This window comes from Miscanthus floridulus, chromosome 7, assembly GCF_019320115.1.
Source record: "Miscanthus floridulus cultivar M001 chromosome 7, ASM1932011v1, whole genome shotgun sequence".
Classification (NCBI taxonomy): Eukaryota; Viridiplantae; Streptophyta; class Magnoliopsida; order Poales; family Poaceae; genus Miscanthus; species Miscanthus floridulus.
Window position 1 is genome coordinate 14,990,308 of NC_089586.1, and position 23,826 is coordinate 15,014,133.

Consider the following 23,826-nt stretch of genomic DNA (forward strand, 5'->3'; position numbering starts at 1 on the left):
ATCCTTCATCTTGAAACTTGTCAATTTATCCTTGAGGATATACAACTTGGCACTCTTCATCGCCGGTGTGCCCTCATATGTTTCCTCCAATCTCTTCCACACCTCATTTGCTCTATCACAATCCTTGATTTGCTCAAACACCTTGGAATCAATGGCATTGTATATGGTGTTGAGAGCCATTGTATTGCATTGCTTGTTGATCTTATCTTGATTGGTTGGATCATCGGGATCAATGATAGCATAGTCATTCTCGGTCACTTCCCACACTTGATCATTGATTGAACCAAGATACATCCTCATCTTTCTCTTCCAATAACCATAGCATGTGCCGGCAAAGAACGGTGGTTTGCCCCCCACATGGTTGAACACAACTTGAGCCATAATTTGACACTGAGGTTGTTAAGCCTTTAATCAAACGGTGACCATGGCTCTGATACCACTTGAAAGGTCCTAGTATGGCTAGAGGGGGGTGAATAGCCTATTTAAAAATCTACAAATCAACTAGAGCAATTTGATTAGTATGACAAAAGACGTAATGCAAACTTGCTCTAGCTCTACAAGGGTTGCAAGCCACCTATCCAACAATTCTAGTTGCAATGATTACTTAGGCACCCAAACTTGCTATGTAACTACTCACTAAGAGCTCTCAACCTTACTACTCTAAAGAGCTCAACTAAATGAATGTAAATAATAAAGCAAGCTCTCAATTCTAATTACACTAAAGAGCTTGTATCAACTAGTTTGCAAGAATGTAAATAACTGAATAGGGTGATTATACCGCCGTGTAGGGGATGAACCAATCACAAGATGAAGATCATGCTAATCACCGGGAGAATGCAAATGACAAGAGACAATCGATTTTCTCCCGAGGTTCACGTGCTTGCCAACATGCTACGTCCCCGTTGTGTCGACCAACACTTGGTGGTTCGGCGGTTAAGAGGTGTTTCACAAACCTCGTCCACATGATAGGACACCGCAAGAAACGACCCACAAGTGAGGTAACTCAATGACACAAGCAATTTACTAGAGTTACCTTTCGGCACTCCACCAGGGAAGGTACAACTCCCCTCATAATTACCGAAGGCAGCCACGAACAATCACCAACTCGTGCCGATCCTTCACAACTGCTCCAACCATCTAGGTAGTGGCAACCACTAAGAGAAACAAGCGAAATCCACAGCGCAACATGAATACCAAGTGCCTCTAGATGCAATCACTCAAGCAAAGCACTTGGATTCTCTCCCAATCTCACAATGATGATGGAATAATGATGGATATGAGTGGGAGGGCTTTGGCTAAGCTCACAAGGTTGCTATGTCAATGAAAATGTGCAAGAGAGTTCCCTTGAGCCGGCCATGGGGCTATAAATAGAGCCCTAATCAAATAGAGCCGTTATACCCCTTCACTGGGCAAAACGCGCTCAGACCAGACACTCCGGTCATACTGACCGAACCTTGGACTTAGCGTCCGGTCATCCAATGGACGCCACGCGTCACTTGCTTCAAACACTGTTCGTCAGATTCCAACGGCTACGAAACTGACCGGACGCACCGGCAAAACTGACCGGACGCTGAAGCCTCAGCGTCCGGTCGTTTCCAGTAAGCTCCTCGAGGCGTATTTCTTCGACCGGACGCGTCCGGTCCACTTTGACCGGACACAGACCAGCGTCTGGTGCAATATCCTAGGTATTGTGCAGACCCATCAGTTTGACCGGACACAACCTATCAGCGTCCGGTCGCTGAGTGACCCAGCGTCCGATCAATAGACCGACGCGCGCACCCTTATAAAGCATGTAACAAGAATCAAATTTGATTGAGGATACATTAGGTAGCTTGTTCTTGTTAGTCTTGCAATTTTGCTCTATATGCCCAACTTGCTTGCATCTATTGGAAAATCGACCATTGCCCTTCACAAAGCTAACTTTGGGAGTGATAAAGGCCACCTTGCCTTTCTTGGGGGTATAGCCTAATCCCTCTTTGTTGAGAGAAAACCTTTGGCTACCCAAGCACTTTAGCAAGCAGATATCTCCACCATAGGCATTGCTTAAGGCACGAGTGGGCTCATTCACCTCCTTCTTGAGGGTCTTATTTTCCACCATTAGTGAGGTTTCACAAGTGAGACCATCACTCAAAGGTGAAGTAGAAGTGATATTGCTACAAGAAGTGTTAGTGGGAGCAACAGAAATAGATTCATCAATAAGATCACATGTTAGTCCCACATCACATGATATGATCACTTGCTCCTTCTTGGCTTTCTCCACTTTGACTTGCTTAATAAGAGAGGAGTGAGCCTTTTCAAGCTTAGAGTGAGCTTTGCCAAGCTTCTCATGGGCTTCCATTAGCCTCTCATGAGTAGCATTTAGCTCATCAAAGGATTGCTCAAGAAATTTTACTTTCTTGCGCAATTCTTTGCACTCCTTTCTCTTCATCTCATTGCAAGCGTGCACTTGCTCACACATGTCCAAGAGCTCCTCCTTGGTATACTCCTCATCCTCCTCCTCATCATCATTTTCATTCCTACAAGAGTCACTTTCACATTCATCATCATCACTCTCATCATATTTTACCTTGGTAGGCTTTGCCATGAGACATGTCGATGGAGTATCAAAGATGGAGGGCTTGTTGTTGATGGCGATACTTGCTAGTGCTTTCTTGATAGATTTCTTGCCATCATCACTAGAGTCATCACTATCCGATGAGCCATCACTATCCCAAGTGACTACATAGCCTCCACCCTTCTTCTTCTTTTGGAAGGTCATTCTCTTCTCCTTCTCCTTCTTTTCATTCTTATCTTTCTTGTGCTTCTTCTTTTCATCTTCATCATTATCACTATTGTAGGGACAATTTGCTACAACATGATCGGGGCTCTTGCAATTGTAGCATCTTCTCATATATTCTTTGCTCTTGGTGTGATCTCTTCTCTTTCTTGCACCATTGCCCTTCTTCTTCATGAATTTGCCCATCTTGCGCACAAATAGGGCCATGGCTTCATCATCAATGTTACTAAGATCATCATCGTCACTTGATTCTTTCTTGGACTTGCCCTTGTTCTTAGATGATGATGAGCTAGCCTTGAATGCTATACTCTTCTTCTTCTTCTTGTCCTCTTCTTCCTTCTTGTCATCCTTGTCATCTCCCTCCCTTTCCACATGGTATGTCTCTTGTGTCATGACATCACCTAGTACTTGGTTGGGGGTAATGTCCTTCAATCCTCCTCTTATGATGAGCAATCTTAACATCTCAAATCTTGGAGGTAAGCACATCAAGAATCGATGGGAGACATCATCATCCTTGATCTTTTCTCCCAATACCTTCAAGTCGTTGACAATGACTTGCAATTGATGAAACATCTCCGGAATGCTCTCATCTTCCTTCATCTTGAAGCTTGTCAATTTATCCTTGAGGATATACAACTTGGCACTCTTCACCGTCGGTGTGCCCTCATATGTTTCCTCCAATCTCTTCCACACCTCATTTGCTCTTTCACAATCTTTGATTTGCTCAAACACCTTGGAATCAATGGCATTGTATATGGTGTTGAGAGCCATTGTATTGCATTGCTTGTTGATCTTATCTTGATTGGTTGGATCATTAGGATCAATGATAGCATAGTCATTCTTGGTTACTTCCCATACTTGATCATTGATTGAACCAAGATACATCTTCATCTTTCTCTTCCAATAACCATAGCATGTGCCAACAAAGAACGGTGGTTTGCCCCCCACATGGTTGAACATAACTTGAGCCATAATTTGGCATCGAGGTTGTTAAGCCTTCAATCAAACGGTGACCACGGCTCTGATACCACTTGAAAGGTCCTAATATGACTAGAGGGGGGGGGGGTGAATAGCCTATTTAAAATTCTACAAATCAACTAGCGCAATTTGATTAGTAAGACAAATATCGAAATGCAAACTTGCTCTAGCTCTACAAGAGTTGCAAGCCACCTATCCAACAAATTCTAGTTGCAATGATAGCTAGACACACAACTTGCTATGATACTACTCACTAAGAGCTCTCAAACTTTCTACTCTAAAGAGCTCCACTAAGCAAACTTAAATATCAAAGCAAGCTCTCAATCTAATTACACTAAAGAGCTTGCCACAACTAGTTTGTAAGAATATAAATGAGTGAGTAAGATGATTATACCGACGTGTAGAGGGATGAACCAATCACAATATGAAGATTAAGCCAATCACTGGGAGAATGCAAATGACAAGAGACAACCAATTTTTCTCCCGAGGTTCACGTGCTTGCCAACACGCTAGTCCCCGTTGTGTCGACCAACACTTGGTGGTTCGGCGGCTAAGAGGTGTTTCACAAACCTTGTCCACATGATTGGACACCGCAAGAACCTACCCACAAGTGAGGTAACTCAATGACACAAGCAACTTACTAGAGTTACCTTTCGGCACTCCACCGGGGAAGGTACAACTCCCCTCACAATCACCGAAGGTGGCCACGAACAATCACCAACTCATGCTGATCCTCCACCGTTGTACCGAGCCATCTAGGTGATGGCAACCACCAAGAGTAACAAGCGAAATCCACAGCACAACATGAATACCAAGTGCCTCTAGATGCAATCACTCAAGCATTGCACTTGGATTCTCTCCCAATCTCATAAAGATGATGGATCAATGATGGAGATGAGTGGGAGGGCTTTGGCTAAGCTCATATGGTTGCTATGTCAATGAAAATGTGCAAGAGTTGTGGCTTGAGCCGGCCATGGGGCTTTAAATAGAAGCCCCCATCAAATAGAGCCGTTGGCTCAAAAAACGGGCTGACTACGCGTCGACCGGACGCTCTGGTCACACTGCACCAGACGCAGCACTAGACGCTCCGGTCATGAATACCGAACACGTCCGATAGCTCCCAGACTGCCATGTGTCCTATTCAAACTAGCCTAGCCGTTGCTGCTCATTTTGTTGACGACCGGACGCTCACACCGGATGTAGAAACTCAATTGACCGAACGCTGCACCGCCGAGTCCGGTCGAGTCTAGTAAGCCACCAGAGCCGACCGGACGTGACTGTTAGAAACTGACCGGATGTTGAGCCTTAGTGTCCGGTCGAGTACAATAAGCATCCACTCATGACCAGATGCGTCTGGTCATACCGGACCGGACGCTGCCAGCGTTCGATCAACAGAACTATCGAACACTATTTTTTCTGACTCATACCGGACGTGTCCGATGTGGCGACCGGACGTGTCCAGTCGCTGAGTCTGCCGCCGAATACCGGACGTGTCCGGTCATCATACCGGACATGTCCGGTCACTCTGTAACTAGCACGACTAACTGCTCTTCGACTCTATCTTCTTCACCCTTGCTTAGATGTGCCAACCACCAAGTGTATCACCATGTGCACATGTGTTAGTATATTTTCACAAACATTTTCAAGGGTGTTAGTACTCCACTAGATCCTAAATGCATATGCAATGAATTAGAGCATCTAGTGGCACTTTGATAATCGCATTTCGATACGAGTTTCACTCCTCTTAATAGTACGGCTATCTATCCTAAATGTGATCACACTCGCTAAGTGTCTTGATCACCGAAATAAAATGGCTCCTACAATTTTATCTTTGCCTTGAGCCTTTTGTTTTCTCTTTCTTCTTTTCCAAGTTTAAGCATTTGACCATCACCATTGTCATGATCTTTGCCATTGCTTCATCACTTGGAGTAGTGCTACCTATCTCATAATCACTTTGATAAACTAGGTTAGCACTTAGGGTTTCATCAATTAACCAAAACAAACTAGAGCTTTCACCCTCCACAAAATCCATGGAGATATCAGACCAAACTTGTGAGGGAACCTCTAAAGGCTGAAGGAGACCAACCGGGTGCAGATGTTCTATTTTGTTATGCTGACATGTGAAACAAGAACTCACAAAGTCCCGGACAAGGCGACGATCATGATCGATCATGAACTCCCGACGAAGCCGCTGCAGCGTCTTCTGTGTGCCTTCATGGCCAGCACCGTGCGCTAACTGGAGAACAGCGGGGAGGACCATGGACGTCACCGGGACAAACACGCGGGCACCACGCATGATGAGACCATCAGCGAGACGCTAGGGCTCACCACGGTTCGCCACAATGGAGTCGCGCAGCGCACGCAGGTCATCATCCAGCTGCAGTTCGTGGTGTAGATCGTCGAATAACTAAAAGGAAGGCTCCATGATGGCATGAAGTAGCAGATCGTCCACCTCCCTTCGAGACAACACATCGGCAACGACATTGAGAGTGCCCCGCCGATATTCAATCATGAAATCAAACCCAAAGAGCTTACTAACCCACTGATGTTGGGGAACTATCGAGAGCCATTGATCCAACAAGAACTTCAATGCATGATGATCTGTGCGCACAATAAACTGTCTGCCCCATAGATACGAACGCTAGTGCCAAACTGCTTGGACAAGGCCGATGAGTTCCCTCTCATATGCGGCTAACTTGTGGTGCTGAGCTGCAAAGGGTCTGCTGAAAAATGCCAGAGCACCAGCGCCTTGATGGAGTACCGCGCCGAATCTAGAGCCGGATGCATCACAATCGACCATGAATGATTTGTCCCAATCAGGAAGTTGGAGAACCGGTGCACTGGACAGGGTCTTCTTGAGGGTGTTGAATGCGTCCGTGGCTGCGGGTGACCATAGGAAAGCCTCCTTCTTGAGCAGCGCCGTCAACGGGGCAGCCACCGAGCCATAATCTTTAATGAACCGACGATAGTACCCGGCGAGGCCGAGGAACCCCTAGCGTGCAAGCACGTTGTTGGGTTGAGGCCAGGTAGCGATGGCTGCAACCTTCTCCTGATCCATTGCAACACCAGCCGTGGAGATGACATGTCCTAAGTAATGTACCGACGTCGTTGCGAAGTCGCATTTGGAGCGTTTCAACCGCAGATGATGGTCACGCAGTGCAGTCAAGATGGCGTTGATGTGCTGCAGATGCGTCGACCAAGAGGGACTATAGATCAAGATGTCGTAAAAAAACACTAGGACAAACTTACGCAGGAACGGCCAGAGCACTGTGTTCATGAGACTTTGGAATGTCGCCGGTGCATTGGACAGCCCGAAGGGCATGACTAAGAACTCGAAGTGACCCTCATGAGTCCAAAAAGTAGTCTTCTCAATGTCATTAGCATGCATGCGCACTTGATGGTACCCTGAACGTAAGTCCAGTTTGGAGAAAAACCGGGCCCCGTGAAGCTCATCGAGCAGTTCTTCGACCACCGGAATTGGAAATTTGTCTTTAATGGTGAGCTTGTTCAAGGCACGGTAATCCACGTAGAACCTCCAGGAGCCATCATGTTTTTTGACAAGTAAAACAAGAGCAGAGAACGCTGAGGTACTCGGATGGATTACCCCCATTTGTAGCATAGCGGCGCACTGAGATTCCAGTTCGTCTTTCTATAGTTGTGGGTAGCGGTAAGGTCGCACGGCCACTGGCAGCGCATTTGGCACGAGATGAATGCGGTGATCACAGGCGTGAGCGGGCGGCAAGCCTTCGGGCGTGGTGAACACATCTTCAAATGAGTTAAGGAGCTTGTCGAGCAAGGCTGTCCCGGTGTTGCGGCCCGCGTCATGGAGAGCATGGAGGTGGCGAGTGGACTGCACATCATAGCGGGTTGAGCCGATACCGCGCCAGAACACACACCGCCCGGCCTTGGTGAATGCCATGCACAAGTCATCAAAATCCCACAATATCGGTCCGAGGGTGCGCAAGAAGTTGACACCGAGAACCATGTCCCACCGGTCCAATGGAATCGTATAGCAGCCGACTGAGAAGACTTCTTCGACAATGCGTATGCCGACGTCGCGCGTGAGCCCCTGGCAAGCAACGCGGTCACTATTTGCGACCGTAACTCTGACACCTGAGCACGGTTCAAAATGGATGCCAACACGACGTGCGATGTCCCCATTGATGAATGTGTGAGTAGAACCCGAATCAAGCAATGCCACACACTGCACGTTGCCGACCTGGACGTAAACCTGCATAGTATCTTCAGTCCTGATGCCTACAATGGCCGATAATGATATGGTGGGTTTGTCTTGGCTGACGTCTGACGTTTGTTCATCCTCATCGGATTCTGGCTCCTCCACAATATAATATGTCACTTCAAGGTAAAACAGACGCGGACACTTGTGTCCCTACACATATGGTTCATCACAGTTGTAATACAAGCCCAATTTGCGGCGATCTGCCATCTCTGCCGGTGTGAGACGCTTGAAGGGGCGGCTTGGGGAGGACGCCGAGGCTGCTGCTGATGGCATAGCGCCCCCTGTTGACGGTAAGGTGGTCTGTCCAGCCAGAGCGCGCCGAGGAGGATGACTGGGTGGTGCTGGGAGCGCGAGGGACGCTGATGCATGGCGACGCTCATAAGCCCGAGCCAAGCGCATGGCGCGATGCAAATCCTAGGGGTCATGGAGCTCCACATCAACTCGGATATACTCAGGGAGGTCCTCGGTGAACAGATGTGCTTGTTGTAGCAGCGCCAGATGTCCCGCGTGCGCCAAGCGCGCCTGGAAGGCTTCCATGTAAGCATCGACGGAGGCACCGAACGGTAGGCAAGCGAGGTCGGCAAGATGGTTGGTGGACAGCGCTGGCCCAAAACGTTGGTGGCAGAGCAGACGGAAGTTGTCCTAGGATGGGCGGCCGAAGTCGCGTTCCAAAACATAATACCATTGCTGTGCAGATCCCGTCATGTGAAAGGATGTGAGCCAAACCTTGTCCGCCTCATGGGTAAGCTGGCCGCGGAAGAAGGACTCGCAACGGTTGAGCCATCCGAGCGGGTCTTCTTTGCCGTCGTAAGTGGGGAAGGACAACTTATGGAACCTAGGAACGCCCTAGCTGTCCCCATGTTCCTCAGGGTGATGGCGTGGTTCATGCACCATCGTAGCAGAAGAGTAGATCGACTCGTTTAGGATGGAGGACAGCGATGGGACCGGCGACGGTGATGACAGAAACATGATCGACTGAATCAGAAGCCCCTTCAGGGATGGCTGCGAGGTGACGCCAGCAGCCGTGGGCGCTGGAAGCGGCGCCGTGGACCCCAACAGTGATGGCGAGGGCAGGATCTCTGAGACGACCGGCTCTGACGCCGAAAAGCCCCCATACCCGGCATGCCATATTGTAGGAGCGGCATGGTGGAATACGGTAGGCGTGGTGGCGTCGAAGGACCCGGACGGCTCTCTACCGTCGCCAGGCGCAGAGACATCTCCGCCATCTGCCACTGCATGCCTTGGAACATCTCTCCCATCTGCCGCTGCATGCTTGCCAAGGTGGCCAGGGAGTCTTCAAGGGTCGGTGGTGCGGGAGGCGGTGGAAGGGCGCCCGACGTGGCGAGAGGAACGGATGACGACGGCGTGGTGGTGGTAGCAGCAATAGCGGCACCGGCAGGAGCACCAGAGGAGGCCATGGTCTCTGATACCAGATTGTTGGTGCTCAGGGATCGGAGGGCGTAGGAGTGGGAGGTGAGAGGCCTGGGCTTGAACCCCCGGTGATGAACTGGCGGCGCCATGCTCGGCGCCCGGCTGGAACTCGGTGGCAACAGGGAGACCGTGAACAGTAACGCCCGAGGGCCCAAGGTGAGATAAACTCAATCCCAAGCTAATCTATTCCATCATAATTGTTCAATACTTATACAAGCAAATCTCTAACCGACTCAACTCTAACTTAATCAAGTAACAAACTCAAGAGATAAGTATCCTAGATTCTAGGATTTGCTAACCAACTGGGCCGACTAAGCCGAGCTTCTAGCCACGGTGTCTGCGCCTGTAGACCGTACCGGTCATAACAATCTACCTACTTATTGTGTTTATCCCGTGGAACTCAAGGAGCAGTGGAGGATGAAAAGCCAGCGCTTGGTTTTCTTGATTCTTGCCAGAATGACCAATTAATTACCCAAAGACCAGATTAGCTCCTATGATTACAGCTTTGGCTTGATTGATTTATATGATCAATAGCGTTTGGTTGTTACTTGCATCACTAAAATGCCACCGTGACGTTAGTACGAACAATATACTAGTATAAATTAATGCCCCATTTGAATCCCCGCCAAGGGAATTTTGTTTATGCCAATGAAATTTTATGGGATGTCCTTTTTAAAAAAAATATATATATGAAAAGACACACATCTGATCACACCTTTATATAACCACGTTTACCATTACAGCATGATGACGAATTTGATACATCCTTTATCCATAGCAACGCACGGAGTGGCCAGTAGAATCTAAAAAGGCAATTAGTTTTTTTTCTCTCAAATACATAAAAGATTTGTGTATTATTGTAATTAAGAAGAAGAGTTTAACCATACACACGACACGCTTCTAATGAGCGCCCTAGAAGGTCTTACAGTTGTGACTGGACCTTCCTAGCAGACTGTTTTAAACTTCAATATTATATAAAAGTAAACAACCGAACTAAGAGCAGCGCAGTAACCCACAGAGCTGGGCGCCTCCGCTACTGGCAGCGCGATCATGCTCCGTCATCCGAGAAGAGTCTTCTACTAGTCGTAGCATTGGTCCCCGAGAACATCGCGTCCAGTGCTTTCACTTCGCTTGATGTCAAGTTCCTTGCGAAAAAGTTGTCGTAAGCTCGCTTGGACGCGGATGAGATTGAAGCTGCCGGCGGTGCAAAGCTCATCCTCCGCATGAGGAGCACCTCGCCCCGCTTGGAGGTCGGAATGTGCGCCAGCGGCTGAACGGCAATCCGTCTGCTCCGTTTTGGCAGGGGTTGTCTTATGGTTGTCACCTTCTGCCTAGGTGAACTAGCAATTAATGGCGACATTCGCTCGAGCTGCACCTTCTCAGTGAACCGTGCGAGACGTCGGGCAGCTTCGCGTGGTGTGGGCGTCGCGTCCCTGGGTGTGGTGCAACCATCTACGACGCCGGGTGCTCCCGCTCGTGGTGGCGTGAGTTGTGGCGACCCCTGCACTGTCGACCTCAGAGACAAGTCCATCGTCCACTGAACAGCCGTCGTCGGGGAACAGGTGTTCGCCACTGGTGCTTCAACCTCCTGAGGAGCTGTCGTAGCAGGCAAACACTCAGATGTTGCTGCTCTCATTGGCCGGCTCACGACGAGTGAGACGGCGAGCTCCTCCAGCATAGGGGCGAAAGAGATGACCAATGCGGGAGGCCCCGCACTCACGCACATCGACAGCGCCACCGGATCTAAAAAGGCTATTAGTTTTGAACCGTCTCAATCATAGTAGCAAGTCTATCTAATTTCTTCTTAATCTCTGGTTTCTGGGCAAACGCTACATTTACTCATGATCATAGTCATAGCATTTATAATAGATCTTGGTACTTATAATTACATCGTTTTAATTGAACGCCACGAAAACGACCGAGTAGGCTCGAGCAAATTAAAAGAAGTTTGATGTAAACCTATTACCTATGTTCCCATTGACTGTGCTCTTAATTTGGCACCGAGTATTCAGCCTGTTCGCTTGTTGGTTTCAGCCAGCCCAAACCAGCCAGTCAATAGTGTTTTCCTCTCACAATAAACCAGCACCAGTCAGCCCAAACTAGCCCAGAAACCAACCAGCGAATATGCCGATGGTTAGTATATACGATTACCCTAATTCCCAAGATCATGTACACAATAGTAGTACCTCAAAGCCTCAAACAACTAGGACAAATAAATAAATTCTTCCTATGACACCTGGAACCGAGTACATGGTTGGCTGAATGTGAGCATTGTACGTGCTGAACGGTCTCAAATCAAAATTCCACAAACACGAAGACACCCAGCAAAGCAAAGCAAAGAATTCTACCCGCGTGCGTCGTGTTCTCGTTCTGGCGGCGACGGCGAGGCATGATAGCAGGCGAACCCCACAAACCAAAACTGCCAAACCCTGCCAAGAAGGCAAGAACACCCACCCACCCACTGCTTCTTCCTTCTCTCTCTCTCTCTCTGCCAGAGCCAGACCAAACCTGACCAAGACCCAACCCACCCACTGGACCGGACCGTGCCCCGCTTGGTCCAGCGCCGGCCCTGCCCTGCCTGCAGGCTCCCTCCCGCGATCCGCTGCTCTTGAGCTCGACGGGACGGAATCCCGGGGGACAGGGGAGAAGGGGAGGGAGAACAGCAGCCCGCCGCGGAGGGCCAAGAACCCGACCGGAGGGAGGCAGGGAGGAGTTGAGCGTGCGGCGGAGAGATGGGGCAGGCCCTGCGCAGGCTCTTCGATTCCTTCTTCTCCACCAGGGAGATGAGGGTACGTAATGATACCATCTTGCCCGTCTCCCTCCTCTACCTGCGGTTCCTTCCTTCGATTCGATTCGGTTGCTTGCTCCGCCCGTCTCTTTGCTCAAGTAGGCTGCTCGTTCTGGCAACTCCTAGGCTTGTGTTCTAGTTTCTCTCTGGGTTGAAAGAAGGGCACGGTTTAGGCCCGCCTGCTCCTCGAGTGGCTCGGCTCGTCTGGAAATGTGAGGAACGTTGCTTCCGCCCGGTACTGCGCGAGGATTCGGGCGTGTGGGTTGGCGTGGCTTACTTGCTGATGCGATGTTCCGTTGCTAGAGGTAGAGCTATCTTGGTTCTGTACTGGGAGTGGCATGTGACTACTGAGTATGTGACCAGGGATCCATTGTTACGGTTTATCATCATTCCAGGGCTTTTAAGTTAGGATTATACTGTTGATTCCAGGGCTCTTTAAGTTCAGTTATTAACTTGTGCCATGCAGAAGCCTATTGAATTCCCAATTCAGTGCTTGGTCACTCTATCGTCCTTCTCTCTCTCTCTTAAATAACACTATATCACCCTTGTGGTGAATTGCGAATTTGAGATCAAGTGGATGGAGGTAGCAATCAAGGAATTGGCTGTAGATGGGTCTACTGGGTACTGCTTTCTAACCAGCTGATTTTGAGATGAAAAATGAGTTACCAACTAGCATTCTAGTGATTCTAGCTAAAAATATAGATGTTCGATATCCTCCTTAAGCCAACTAACACTAACCACTCCGCCAACTTTTCTTTGTCATTTTTTTTACAAGAGAAACATCTCTGGTTATAGTAAATACTCTTCCTTTATTCATCCTATCATCCTCCATCAGTTCCAGTTTGTCTTTTTTATCAATGCTTATCTAAGTCTGTCACTAATCGTATCATTACCCTCTTCAAGGTTGTGATGCTTGGTCTCGATGCAGCTGGTAAAACAACTATACTGTACAGGCTGCACATGGGAGAGGTTCTTTCAACAGTCCCTACAGTCGGTACGTGGCCCATATCATTATACTTACCATTTATCTCCAATGCTGAATGATTGCAGCATGCATGCAGTTTTATTATTCTATAAACTGATACTCTTATTTGTTTATTCTGTGTGTTGCCAAATAAAATATCGAACCAAAACTTTTTTTTTTGCTGAAACCCTTTGTGTGATTTGTCTGCCGAGTACAGAATAAAAAAAGAAGGCAACAATAGGAAACCATGATCATCAACATTTGGTTCAAATAGTGGGATAATGCGTGCTTCAAAGGCATAATCTGATCTTAATTGGTATCGATTCAGAAACATTTGTGTATGTTGCATCTGATGGTTCAAAAAATGACTTTCTTCAAAGCATTCTTCTTCCAATCTTGATTTGGAAATTCATGATGATATAAATGTGGAAGTTGAATAGTTGGAAGCTGGGAAATGTATTGATGATATAACTTGAACGCGTCGGATGAGTAGACATTTTCAGTCAGGCTTGTAATATGATTTTTTTTTTCATATTTTGAATTTTAGTTTCCTTGTTATTGCAGTTGCAGTTATGAACAATTTCTTCTAGATCATGTTACTTGACACAACTTTACATGATTAAATGGAGCTATACAGAAACTTCATGCATAACATAATGCTCGAGTCTGGATTGACCTTGTTGCTATCCTCATTTCTCCATCCAATGACTACCTCTGGTAACATAATTTTCATGCTTCCTGCAGGTTTTAATGTTGAGAAGGTTCAGTATAAGAATGTGGTATTCACTGTGTGGGATGTGGGTGGGCAAGAAAAACTCAGGTCACTGTGGAAGATGTACCTGAGTAACTCTGATGCACTGGTAATAACTATTACTTGCAAGTCTATAGACACATGAGTAGCTTCCCATTATGTCTCTTTGGTACTTTTGCCGTTCTTGTCTTTCTCAACTCTTGATATGGTGTTAACTTTGTGCATTGTTCTTCTTCAATTGTAGTTAATATCCACATCACAGCCTATATGTATTCCCTCAAGTCGAAGCACATTTTGAAATTTTTGGATGGGTAGCTTAGTAAATTGGTGTGCAGAATAGTATAAGTGAAAGGCATTTAGTCTTCTTGCTAAGTTTGTGTTTCAGCTTTTGGTTTGTTGCAGATCTATGTCGTTGATTCTTTGGATAGAGAAAGGATTAGAGATGCGAGGCAAGAATTCCAGGTAAGATAGTCATACGACCTCCATCAGTACAAGCTTTACTGGCCCCTTAGATTATGTCTGTTGATGATACGATGTTATGCATCCTTTTTCTCCTTCCAGACCATTATCAAGGACCCTTTGATGGCAAACAGCATAATCTTGGTATTCGCAAACAAACAGGATCTGGTAAGTTAAACCAAGAGTTTGGAGGCGCTAAGGGCTACCTGTGTAATATTTTATGACCTTATTCACATGTGGCTGTTTATTATTTATGTTTTGAAGTACCCTCCTTATAATGAGTAGTTATCACATGTTCTTTTTTTTATTATTTCAGTTTATATTGTGTGCCACATTAAATTATTTTGCATGGTTATGAGGCATCCAATGTCTTCTTTATTGATTACAGATGAGCTTTCTGTAGGATAAATTTACCTTACAGAAACAAAATTTACTCTGTCCATATTAACAAGATGCCAAGATATCAGAGCATTTATACTTAAAAAAAACGACAAATGTAAAGACCTTCCTGTGTAGGAACTCTTGAGACTATTGGTGCTCTCATGGAACTTTTTAGAATACCAAAAATATTTCTTTGAAATTCAGTATGGCTAATTGATAACCAGGAAGTTTAGAACTGCTATGTTGTTAATGACTTCAGATTTATTATGGAAGGTTCAAGTGAGCAGCGATCGAGCGATGCTTTCAGACTGATATCTTTCTCTTGCTCACACAGAGAGGTGCGATGAGCACGGATGAGGTTAGCGAAGGACTGGGGATGCATGATCTCAGGAACAGAATATGGCATATACAGGGGACCTGCGCACTCCGTGGTGAGGGCCTATACGACGGGCTCGACTGGCTTGCGTCCACTCTGAAGCAGTTGCAAGAATCGGGTCATGCAACTTCAGTTGCTGGCCCTTCCATCTAATCCAGTGGAAGGTTCTGTATCATTCTGAGCACACAATTGAACCCCCTTTTCTCTTTGCATTAGTATATGGGATGAACATGAACTTCGATCATTCAGGAACCATTTTCCTTTGCTTGCCCGGCATAACTTCTTTCAGTTCTCTCAGAATGTACGATGTCAGCGCTTCAACCCATTCTAAAATGCATGTTCTGTTTGTGCAGTGAGCTCAATGCCTCAACTAATTGAGAAGGCTCCTGCCATGATTCGCCGCAAGCCCAGAAGAATATGCTCCAGCGCAAGCATTCCTTGGTGTGGCTGCCCGCTGATGGAGTTCCTTTGTGTTGGTATCATATGAGCCAGTTCATCCGGCAGGAACTCGCACACTTTTCTCCTGAGATTGTTTGTAAATTGTTGAACGAATGTATGCCGATCCTGTGTGTATACTTGAGAGCTGGCGCACGTGGTTGTTTTGTTTGTTGTTTGACTGCTTTACAATAAAAGAGATAGTCTGTGATTCCGGTGATTACAAGCTTTGTCGAGTGCTCACAACTAAAGAATATATTGCAATTGTTTTCTCCTGTGCTGCTGGAAATTTCGGAAATTCCTTGTATGTCGTTGAGGTCTGAGTGAAACGTGGGCCCAGCAGTTGCATATAATGGATGGATGTGTCACGTGTGTGAATTTTCAGTGGTATAGAAAAACAATCTCCAAGAATAGAAGGATAAACACATCCCATTTTCCAGATGATGGATACAGCATTTTCGTGGATTGGGTTGTTAACAATATATGTTTAATTCTAAGTTTCCTTTTTGGCATGGGGAGAGAAAAGGAAGGGAAAAAAAAAGATTTGGTTGTTAACAATGTGTGCAATGCTAAGATTCCTTTTGGCATGGATGGTGGCATGGGGAGAGAAAAGTCAGAAAAAAAAAAGATTTGGTTGTTAACAATGTGTGCAATGCTAAGATTCCTTTTGGCATGGATGGAGAGAGAAAAGGCAGAAAAAAAGAGGAAAAAAGAGACGACAACGGAGAGATTTGAACTTATGCGGGCGTGGCCACCACTGCTTCAACGGGCGGTGCCGGGGCTTCGAGGCTTCAACAGCGCACGGTTCGACGTTGCTGGGGCCGGCACCGTCCAAGCCAAGGCGAGGAGATGGTGGCTGGTTCTGCAGACGAAGATCGTGGGGAGGAGAAGCATGGCGGCCACGAACAGGAGTCCATCGATAGCGAGGAACTGCATTGGCACGGAGGCCACGAACAGCAGAGTCGAAGAGGCGGTCGAAAGGACCAGGGCCATGACCATGGGCAATGTTGCGGCGAACACGCTCCAAGGCGCTCGAAGACGCTACGGCGTTGTCCATGGTGGCCGCGGTGGCGGATCGGGCCACGACGAACTCTGCTGACGCGGCGAAGGGCGAAGAACAAGCCACGAGCGATGTGAGACGGTAAGTCAATTTTGGCCATGATGCTTACTGGTGTTGGTTCAGAGGCATTCGTTGCCTCTGCGTTCTCCTTCTCTCTGTCCAGAAGAGCGAAAGTGATTGATAACGTATTAAATGTGAATGTAAATGAACAGAGATTTTGGGAACAACTGTCTGTTTCATTGATCTCTTTGGATTATATACAAGTGAAGGGTCGCGTTATACGAACGCCGTACGGACGTGACTGTTTGGGAAAATGCAACTGTTCACTAGAACAGTCTACTACCGAAGGGACATGCCCCTTCGTAATGCTAACCGCTTATACTAACTAATTGCTAATTCTCTTCATCTGTTGATGAGATCAATGAGTATAAAGAGGTGTGTTAGGAACAGACACGTTTCGTAACAGAACTCTCGCGGAAACCCCATGTACTTAGCAGACACGCCTTAACCACTCAGCCAAAGCGTCGTCGCGGAAACCCCATGTACTTAGCAGACACACGCCTTAACCACTCAGCCAAAGCGTCGTTGTTGAAGGCATGGAAGACAAACCATCACCCTGTTCGCTCGAGCTTGTTTGACTTATAAGTCGTACTTTTTTAGCCAACGAGTAGTACTTTTCTCCCATGCTAAATCAGTTAACAGTACTTTCAGTCATGGCTTATCAGCCAAACAAGCCCAAGCGAACATGGCGCATATTTATAGCTTTTATTTTCTTCCCCTATCAAACCGTTCCACATTTGTACACGTACACGTTCAGACAACAAAATCGCGTCTTGCACTGCACCCAGCCAGATGCCCAGGCCAAGCCTAGTAACCGTTGGCTGCTACAGGAAAAAACAAAAACATATGTGCATTGAGCATTGAGGACCACGAGCAGATCCCGTGCACATCTCAGCTCGGCCCGGTATCTTTTCACCCCTGGCTTTTCGTTACTGGGTATACAGCCGTAGCCGTAGCACATGATACACTTGCTCACAAGAACGACTATCTGGCAGGGACAACCAGACAAGGCATAAAAATGAGCACATGTCAGACTGATAGGTTTTGCCGGGGCTTTCCCCACGTGTTAATCAGGTCTGGTCTGGAGACAGTCTGGTCTAGGCTACAACGTATCCAAAATATTTGTACACACATCAAATGCACAGGACGAACACGGAATGGGACTGAACCATCATGGCGAGAAGCAGATCAGCAGAAGGCTGCCCGGTGACCCGCATCATGAGCACGGTGCACCAGGGACGGGGGGATGCGATGCTTCATTGCCCTTGCTCCCTCCAGATGCGGCCGGTGACCCGCAGCTTGAGCTCCTGCCTGCCGCCACCTGAGAAGAAGAGCGCCATGTTCCGGTGGATGATGAGCCCGTCGAAGCTGTCCCGCACCTTCCGGTGGCTGTCCCTGATGCTCCGCGGCGTGCCCTGCCACGTCAGCTTCCGCCCACCCCCGCCCACCTCCAGGCTGTACCCGAACCCCTGCGCCTCGCTCTCCTCGCCCATGAACCGCAGGAACGCCATGTACACCGGCGCCATCCCCAGTAGGAACGCCTCGAAGTGCAGGCAGAAGTGCTGCCCAAAACACTTGAAAACCTGCATGTATAAAACACAAGGGGGGTGAAATACTGAAATGGCAGACTCACTTAGCCTGATGATGCTTATGATACAGCCATCACAGGTCAGAAAAGAATGGATGGGCTCAAAACAGATCTGACCACATTCAAAATACAAGACATCTCAGAAGTAGGTCTTGTTAGGCAAATACTATGAAGTCACTACTCAATGTATATGCTGACCATACAGATAATCCAGATTACATAACCTGGAATGTTTCCCATGTATCGGAAATAATCGCTTGAGTACTTAAACATGAACAGAGTGTCATTTTACTTACTGTGAGCATCCATGTAGCATTTTCCACTTCGTAAGGGTTGGGCTTCACATATCGGTGGTTAAATGTGCAGCCCTCATGCAAGTCCACCTTATGGTCATTGATGAGATGAGACACCAGAAACGGAACATCACCTGTGATCAGACACTCTGAACCTGCGTACGGACAGTTGTATGGCCTGAACCTGCAGAGCTCCTCGTGCTTGAGTTTGTTCTTGTATGGGTGAATCTCAGTGCATCCCATACTCTGGTATTTGCATGGAAGCTGGAGTTGTTCTGCCACCTTCTCAAGTGCTAAGCACCTGATGTTTCCCAGTTCCTGGCGACAAGTTGGGCAATGGTTCTCTACCCTGTGCTTGCAACTAGAGCAGATTGTGTGGCCATTAGGGCACTGCAGAAAAAAGGAACCAGTAGATTATTACCATTCTCATTTCCTGAATTCATTTATGTAACTCTAATCATTGCAACTAAAGCTGTTGTTCAAATTACATGATATAAATCCTGAAGCAATACAAATACCATCACTATTCAAGTAACACAATTAGCTTGCAAATCATTTAATTATTCTTATGAAAAAAATGTGTAGAAACAACACCTGAGGAATTGTGATTATAATAAAGTCACCCTTTTATTTGGAACAATAAATATAGCTCTTTGACAAAAAATGCAGAACAAGGATACAATAAACATAACCATGGACAATACACAATAGTATGTGTGTCTAGAGAGAGGGAGAGATAGCAGACTAGAAAAAACTTGGAAGTGTTCCAATGCAATTGCAAGCTATAAAAGCTTTAAACTTGCTGATGGTCATGACCATGCCAAATTCTAAGAAAGCGGAGATATAAACTGATAAACATGGGCTCCAACACTATGCATGCACTGATATAAACATACAGAGGAAACAAATGACTGATCCCTTCATTGCTGCTCTTTCATTAACATTAGGAAGTTCTAGGTTATTTTGATGTGAGGGAGTCCATAATTGTAATGGACAACATGACAGATGCGATGCGAAGATGAAACAGACTTGATCCATGTGGATCCCAGAGAACTTATCGTCGATTACAATGTGACAACAGAAAAAATGTTACACTAGGATTTTAACAGAACAAAAGTTCAACAACTTGAGATCAATGGGCAAACCTAGATACCTTAAGGTGGTGCAAATGCAGCATATGTACCATAGAACCCAGTCAACCCACCTTCTATACTAACTCAATCCACATATCTAATAGGCATTGTAAGCTAACATCATTTTCTTAGCATACAGACTCAAACATGCAAAGATGCATACTGCAATTACCAAAGTATACCTTTTATGCTAACTCAATCCACATATCTAATAGGCAATGTAAGCTAACAGCATTTTCTTAGCATACAGACTCAAACATGCAAAGATGCATACTGCAATTACCAAAGTATACCTTTTATGCTAACTCAATCCACATATCTAATAGGCAATGTAAGCTAACAGCATTTTCTTTGCATACAAACTCAAACAAGCAAAGATGCATACTGTAATTATCAAAGCACCTCCTTTTGCCAACAAAATAAAAAGAGAAGATATGTCTAAGCACACAAACCTGGAGTATAGGTGGGCGCATCGAGTTGGTACACACTGGACACTCGAGCAAATCATTCAAGCCAGACAGCGATGACAATGCAACATTGGCTAGTGATGTCGACCACGGTTTACTTGCAGAGTCTACGTCAAGCCTGATACCCCCAAGTGGCTCAGAAAGCCCATCGTCATCTCCACAGTCCAACTCAGGGACTACTGTCACAATGCTGCTTCCCGGTGCCATTGTAAGAAGCTCCTTTCAGGTTCGGAAGTAGCACAAAACATCAGCACCCCACCACTCCATTGCTTTCCTGCTAATCACACCAAATTTTAGCATCAAAGGAGACATGCAATCTAAGCACAACAGAATTAACATCCTGCACAGGTTGATTCTGATGTTCAGTTTATCAGGGTCACATAAAAAATGGATAATTTCTCAGAAGTCAGAACCATGAATGAAAGGGATAAAATCTGTTGGCACCGACTGAAGCGTCCGAATCCAACTTGACGCAAGCTACTGATGAGCAAACTACATTCAGATCTCAGAACTCAAGGAGAACCACCCATTCCAGTGACTCTCATCCATGACCATGAACCTTGGCAGTTTCCTAACTCGAATTTGCCACTACGGGTAACCCAACCAACTTCGCCCGATGTATAGTACATTTAATCGAGGACAGGTGCAGGAGGGGCGGACCCAACCCGAGAATTTTTGGCCAAGAAATTCGAAGTCTGTAGGCGTATACATGTATACTGCACTTGAAATTGGGTCAGATTTCAGATCCGAATTCAAAGAGGTTGGGTTTGGGTGCTCGGTTTCGCACAGCAAGAGCGGAAGAGAAAGGGATGGGCGTACCTGGTGGGTGCTCGTCGTCGGCGAAGGTCGCAAAGAGGGAAACCTGGGCACCAGGGCGTTGGGCGGCGGCGGCCGAGCAGTCGTCGGCACAGAGCGCACGCGAGGGGGACGGGAGAACCACCGAGAGAGAGAATGCCGGGGGATAAAGGTTGTTTGGCCGTACGGGCCACCTCAGTAGTCAGTAGTCACTACTGTAGTAGTCAGTACTAGTGGATCCGGTGCTCCCACCCCTTCGTATGCTCTCACGTTCCCATTTGAAATTTGAAAAAAAGAAGAAAAAACCACCCAAATATACTCGATTTTTTTAAAAAATACGAATAGATAAATATTGTAAGGTTCTATATTATGTAAAATTCAACGGAAATGCTAGATCAGGGCGTCCGTTGCCATGGGCTGTGACGGTACGAATGACCCAACTGCCCCGAATGCGTCCTGTTTGAAAAAAAAACGTTCGGTTGTCTTCTTTCACTCAAGGGTCTCTAGAAATGTCATTCCCCAATTTCCACTCGCCATCGAATTCTAATTCCGCGCTCCACCGTGACTGCTCCCGGGCGCTCTCGACCGCGGCTGGCTGGCCGCCATCCTCCATCTCCACCTCACCTGAGCGCCGCCAACCACCTTCCTCCCTCTCCACCGCAGTTCACCTACCATCGCGCGGCTTCAGCTCGTCACGCCTGCCCGCCCGCTTCTGTCCTTTTCAGGGTGGCACCTCGGGCCAGGAGGGGTGACTAATCGGCCTCCACCTCTCTTCCTCTCCACAGACCTTGGTCTGCATCCTCCCTCGGCGACGGCATCCAGCGATGCGGACGAGATCGGGCAGGGGCAGCGTCGCCTATCTCTGATGGTGCTGGTGGTGCCGTTGCGTGCCTCAGGTCGGTCCCCACTAAGCCAAAGGGCACCCACGAAGCGCGGACCGTGCTGATGGTGCTCGCGTGCTGCCGCTCGGCGTCGGCTCCTGCTCCGAGGCCGGAATCAACTGACCCTGGCCTCTCCATCCCTCTATGTTACAAATGTATGTTTCAAGTGTTTCATATGCTATCAGAAGTATATTGCAAGTGTTTCATATGGATATTGCAAAAGTAGATCGGCATGTTGCATATGTTGCAAGTGTTTCCGAGGTATGTTGGAAGCGTTTGTTCAAAATGTTTCATTTGTTTCAGACATATGATGCAGGCGTTTTTATCGAGATGTTGCACATGTTTCACATATATGTTGCAAAGTATGTTTAAAATGTTTCAGCTGTTTCAGTCTTGTGTTGCAATAAGTGTTTTTCATGTTGCAAGTGCTTGATCTGGTTGTTGCATATGTTTCACATATATATTGCAAGTGTATGTTCCAAATGTTCTGCTTCAGACTTATGTTGCATTCAAGTGTTTTATGTTGCAGGTGTTTCATGTTTCAGAGGTATGTTTAGAGAGTGTTGGTATAGATTAATGCACACAGAATAATCCGCAAGCACACGGATAATATACCGATGTAGCACTTCACCGGGAGTACCCAGTTTTATATCGAACTCGAGGAAACATGTGTGAGAATAACCAAATCTAACTTATCCTAACTTCACAATCAAGGCTAGATAATAAAAGCATAGAGGAGACTGCTAAGGTCTTCTTGTTCTAACTTCGGTAAGCTTTGTCTTTTATTGTTCAATTCTGGGGGTATTATTAGAGAAAACACACACATAGTGTATTTCCTATAGCAACAATGTCCTGCTAGGTCTACTAATGGGAGGTGGACTAAAAAGGATTCAACGAGGCTATAAAAGTCACCCTCGCGAGCTACCACCGATCCGTAAAATAGGGTACATCCATGAGTAACCAAGTCTAAGCACCACGCTTACACTACGAATACTACTTTAACCCAGGAGCTACAAGGATTAAAGTACTCAAAAGAGAATCGCAAACCTAAAGAACAATATGAACAAGATGCTTACTTGAATTAGAAGTCGATTACCAGAGTCTCAGAAGCAAGCTCAAGAAGAACTTGATTCCGCTAGGGTACAAGCCGTAGAGAGAGCTCCGACAGGCCAGGACTTCTCCAAACTCTTCCCTCTCACTCTACCTCACTATCTCTAATACAAGACTAGATCCTATTGAGGACTAATCTTCTCTTGATTGCTAGCTATGATCCTGATGGACATCTAAATTAGGGTTTCTAGCTTCTCAGCTCTTAGGATCAAATGCCTATTCCTCCTCCTGGGGTGGTAGGGGCTGGTATATATAGCTCGAAGCATCTAACGTGAGCCATTGGATCAAACCGACTTAAAGAACGGCAGAGATGCAATCCTTAAGGCGGTGGAGAACTAACATAACAATGAGGCTAACAGGTGGGACCCACAGGGGCCGGGCGACCTCTAGGTGGGGCCAGGCAGCCCCACATGTCAGAGACACGTGTCTTGCTTCAGTGATTCGCCTTCTGGAGTCTCCTAGAGTCTTCCCACGTCGATTACGCGGCGGAATTCTGTAATTTCCTTTGACGAATAGGTCCTCCTTGGCGGTTTTCTGATTAAATCCTGCTGAAAACACAAATTCACCAAAACTCATAGAATTTGTCAGTTTAAACCTATAAGTCTACATTAGTGATCTATTTTAGCCATTTATGCAAGTTATATCGACAGTTTGTGATGAGTGTTAAATACCGTCAATAAACTCCCCCACACTTAGGCTTTTACTCGTCCTCGATAAAGGATAGATTACTCAAGACATAACCTTAGGACAAGACATCAATATAAAACCATTTCTAGTCATACATGCACTGTAGGATTCAAAGTGTCTACCATGAAACTTTGGGCGGTTGAAGAATGGAACAGCTTAAAATAGATCAGTAT

At 46.6% G+C, this 23,826-nt stretch overlaps 2 protein-coding genes across 3 annotated transcripts; one reads left to right on the forward strand and one right to left on the reverse strand.

Moving 5' to 3' along the window:
* Positions 1-11,846: 11,846 nt before the first annotated feature.
* LOC136462651 (ADP-ribosylation factor 1-like) lies at positions 11,847-15,867 on the forward strand. The gene is made up of 7 exons (XM_066461719.1): positions 11,847-12,214; positions 13,117-13,207; positions 13,922-14,037; positions 14,331-14,390; positions 14,490-14,555; positions 15,103-15,308; positions 15,498-15,867. Exons 1-6 carry the CDS (start codon positions 12,158-12,160, stop codon positions 15,295-15,297), a joined length of 585 nt encoding a protein of 194 aa, XP_066317816.1. The 5' UTR covers positions 11,847-12,157; the 3' UTR covers positions 15,298-15,308; positions 15,498-15,867.
* A 1,864-nt stretch (positions 15,868-17,731) lies between these two features.
* LOC136462652 (E3 ubiquitin-protein ligase SINAT2-like) lies at positions 17,732-21,170 on the reverse strand. Of its 2 annotated transcripts, none has more exons than XM_066461721.1 (4): positions 21,000-21,170; positions 20,166-20,454; positions 18,584-18,970; positions 17,732-18,282 (listed from the first exon to the last, which is right to left on the reverse strand). In XM_066461721.1, exons 2-4 carry the CDS (start codon positions 20,385-20,387, stop codon positions 17,956-17,958), a joined length of 936 nt encoding a protein of 311 aa, XP_066317818.1. In that variant the 5' UTR covers positions 20,388-20,454; positions 21,000-21,170; the 3' UTR covers positions 17,732-17,955. The 2 variants fall into 2 exon arrangements, with proteins under 2 accessions (XP_066317818.1, XP_066317819.1); XM_066461722.1 differs by having other exon boundaries at positions 20,166-20,457.
* Between the last annotated feature and the right edge of the window lie 2,656 nt (positions 21,171-23,826).

What these genes read in the sequence shown, in the direction of transcription:
- LOC136462651 (XM_066461719.1), top strand. Translation starts at nt 12,158, where the DNA reads ATGGGGCAGGCCCTGCGCAGGCTCTTCGATTCCTTCTTCTCCACCAGG. An exon ending in TGAGTAACTCTGATGCACTG is followed by an intron (nt 14,038 to 14,330) that starts GTAATAACTATT and finishes GGTTTGTTGCAG; the next exon opens with ATCTATGTCGTTGATTCTTT. An exon ending in ATGCGAGGCAAGAATTCCAG is followed by an intron (nt 14,391 to 14,489) that starts GTAAGATAGTCA and finishes TTCTCCTTCCAG; the next exon opens with ACCATTATCAAGGACCCTTT.
- LOC136462652 (XM_066461721.1), bottom strand. Translation starts at nt 20,387, where the DNA reads ATGGCACCGGGAAGCAGCATTGTGACAGTAGTCCCTGAGTTGGACTGT. An exon ending in TGCGCCCACCTATACTCCAG is followed by an intron (nt 18,971 to 20,165) that starts GTTTGTGTGCTT and finishes TTTTTTCTGCAG; the next exon opens with TGCCCTAATGGCCACACAAT. An exon ending in ATGCTACATGGATGCTCACA is followed by an intron (nt 18,283 to 18,583) that starts GTAAGTAAAATG and finishes TTATACATGCAG; the next exon opens with GTTTTCAAGTGTTTTGGGCA.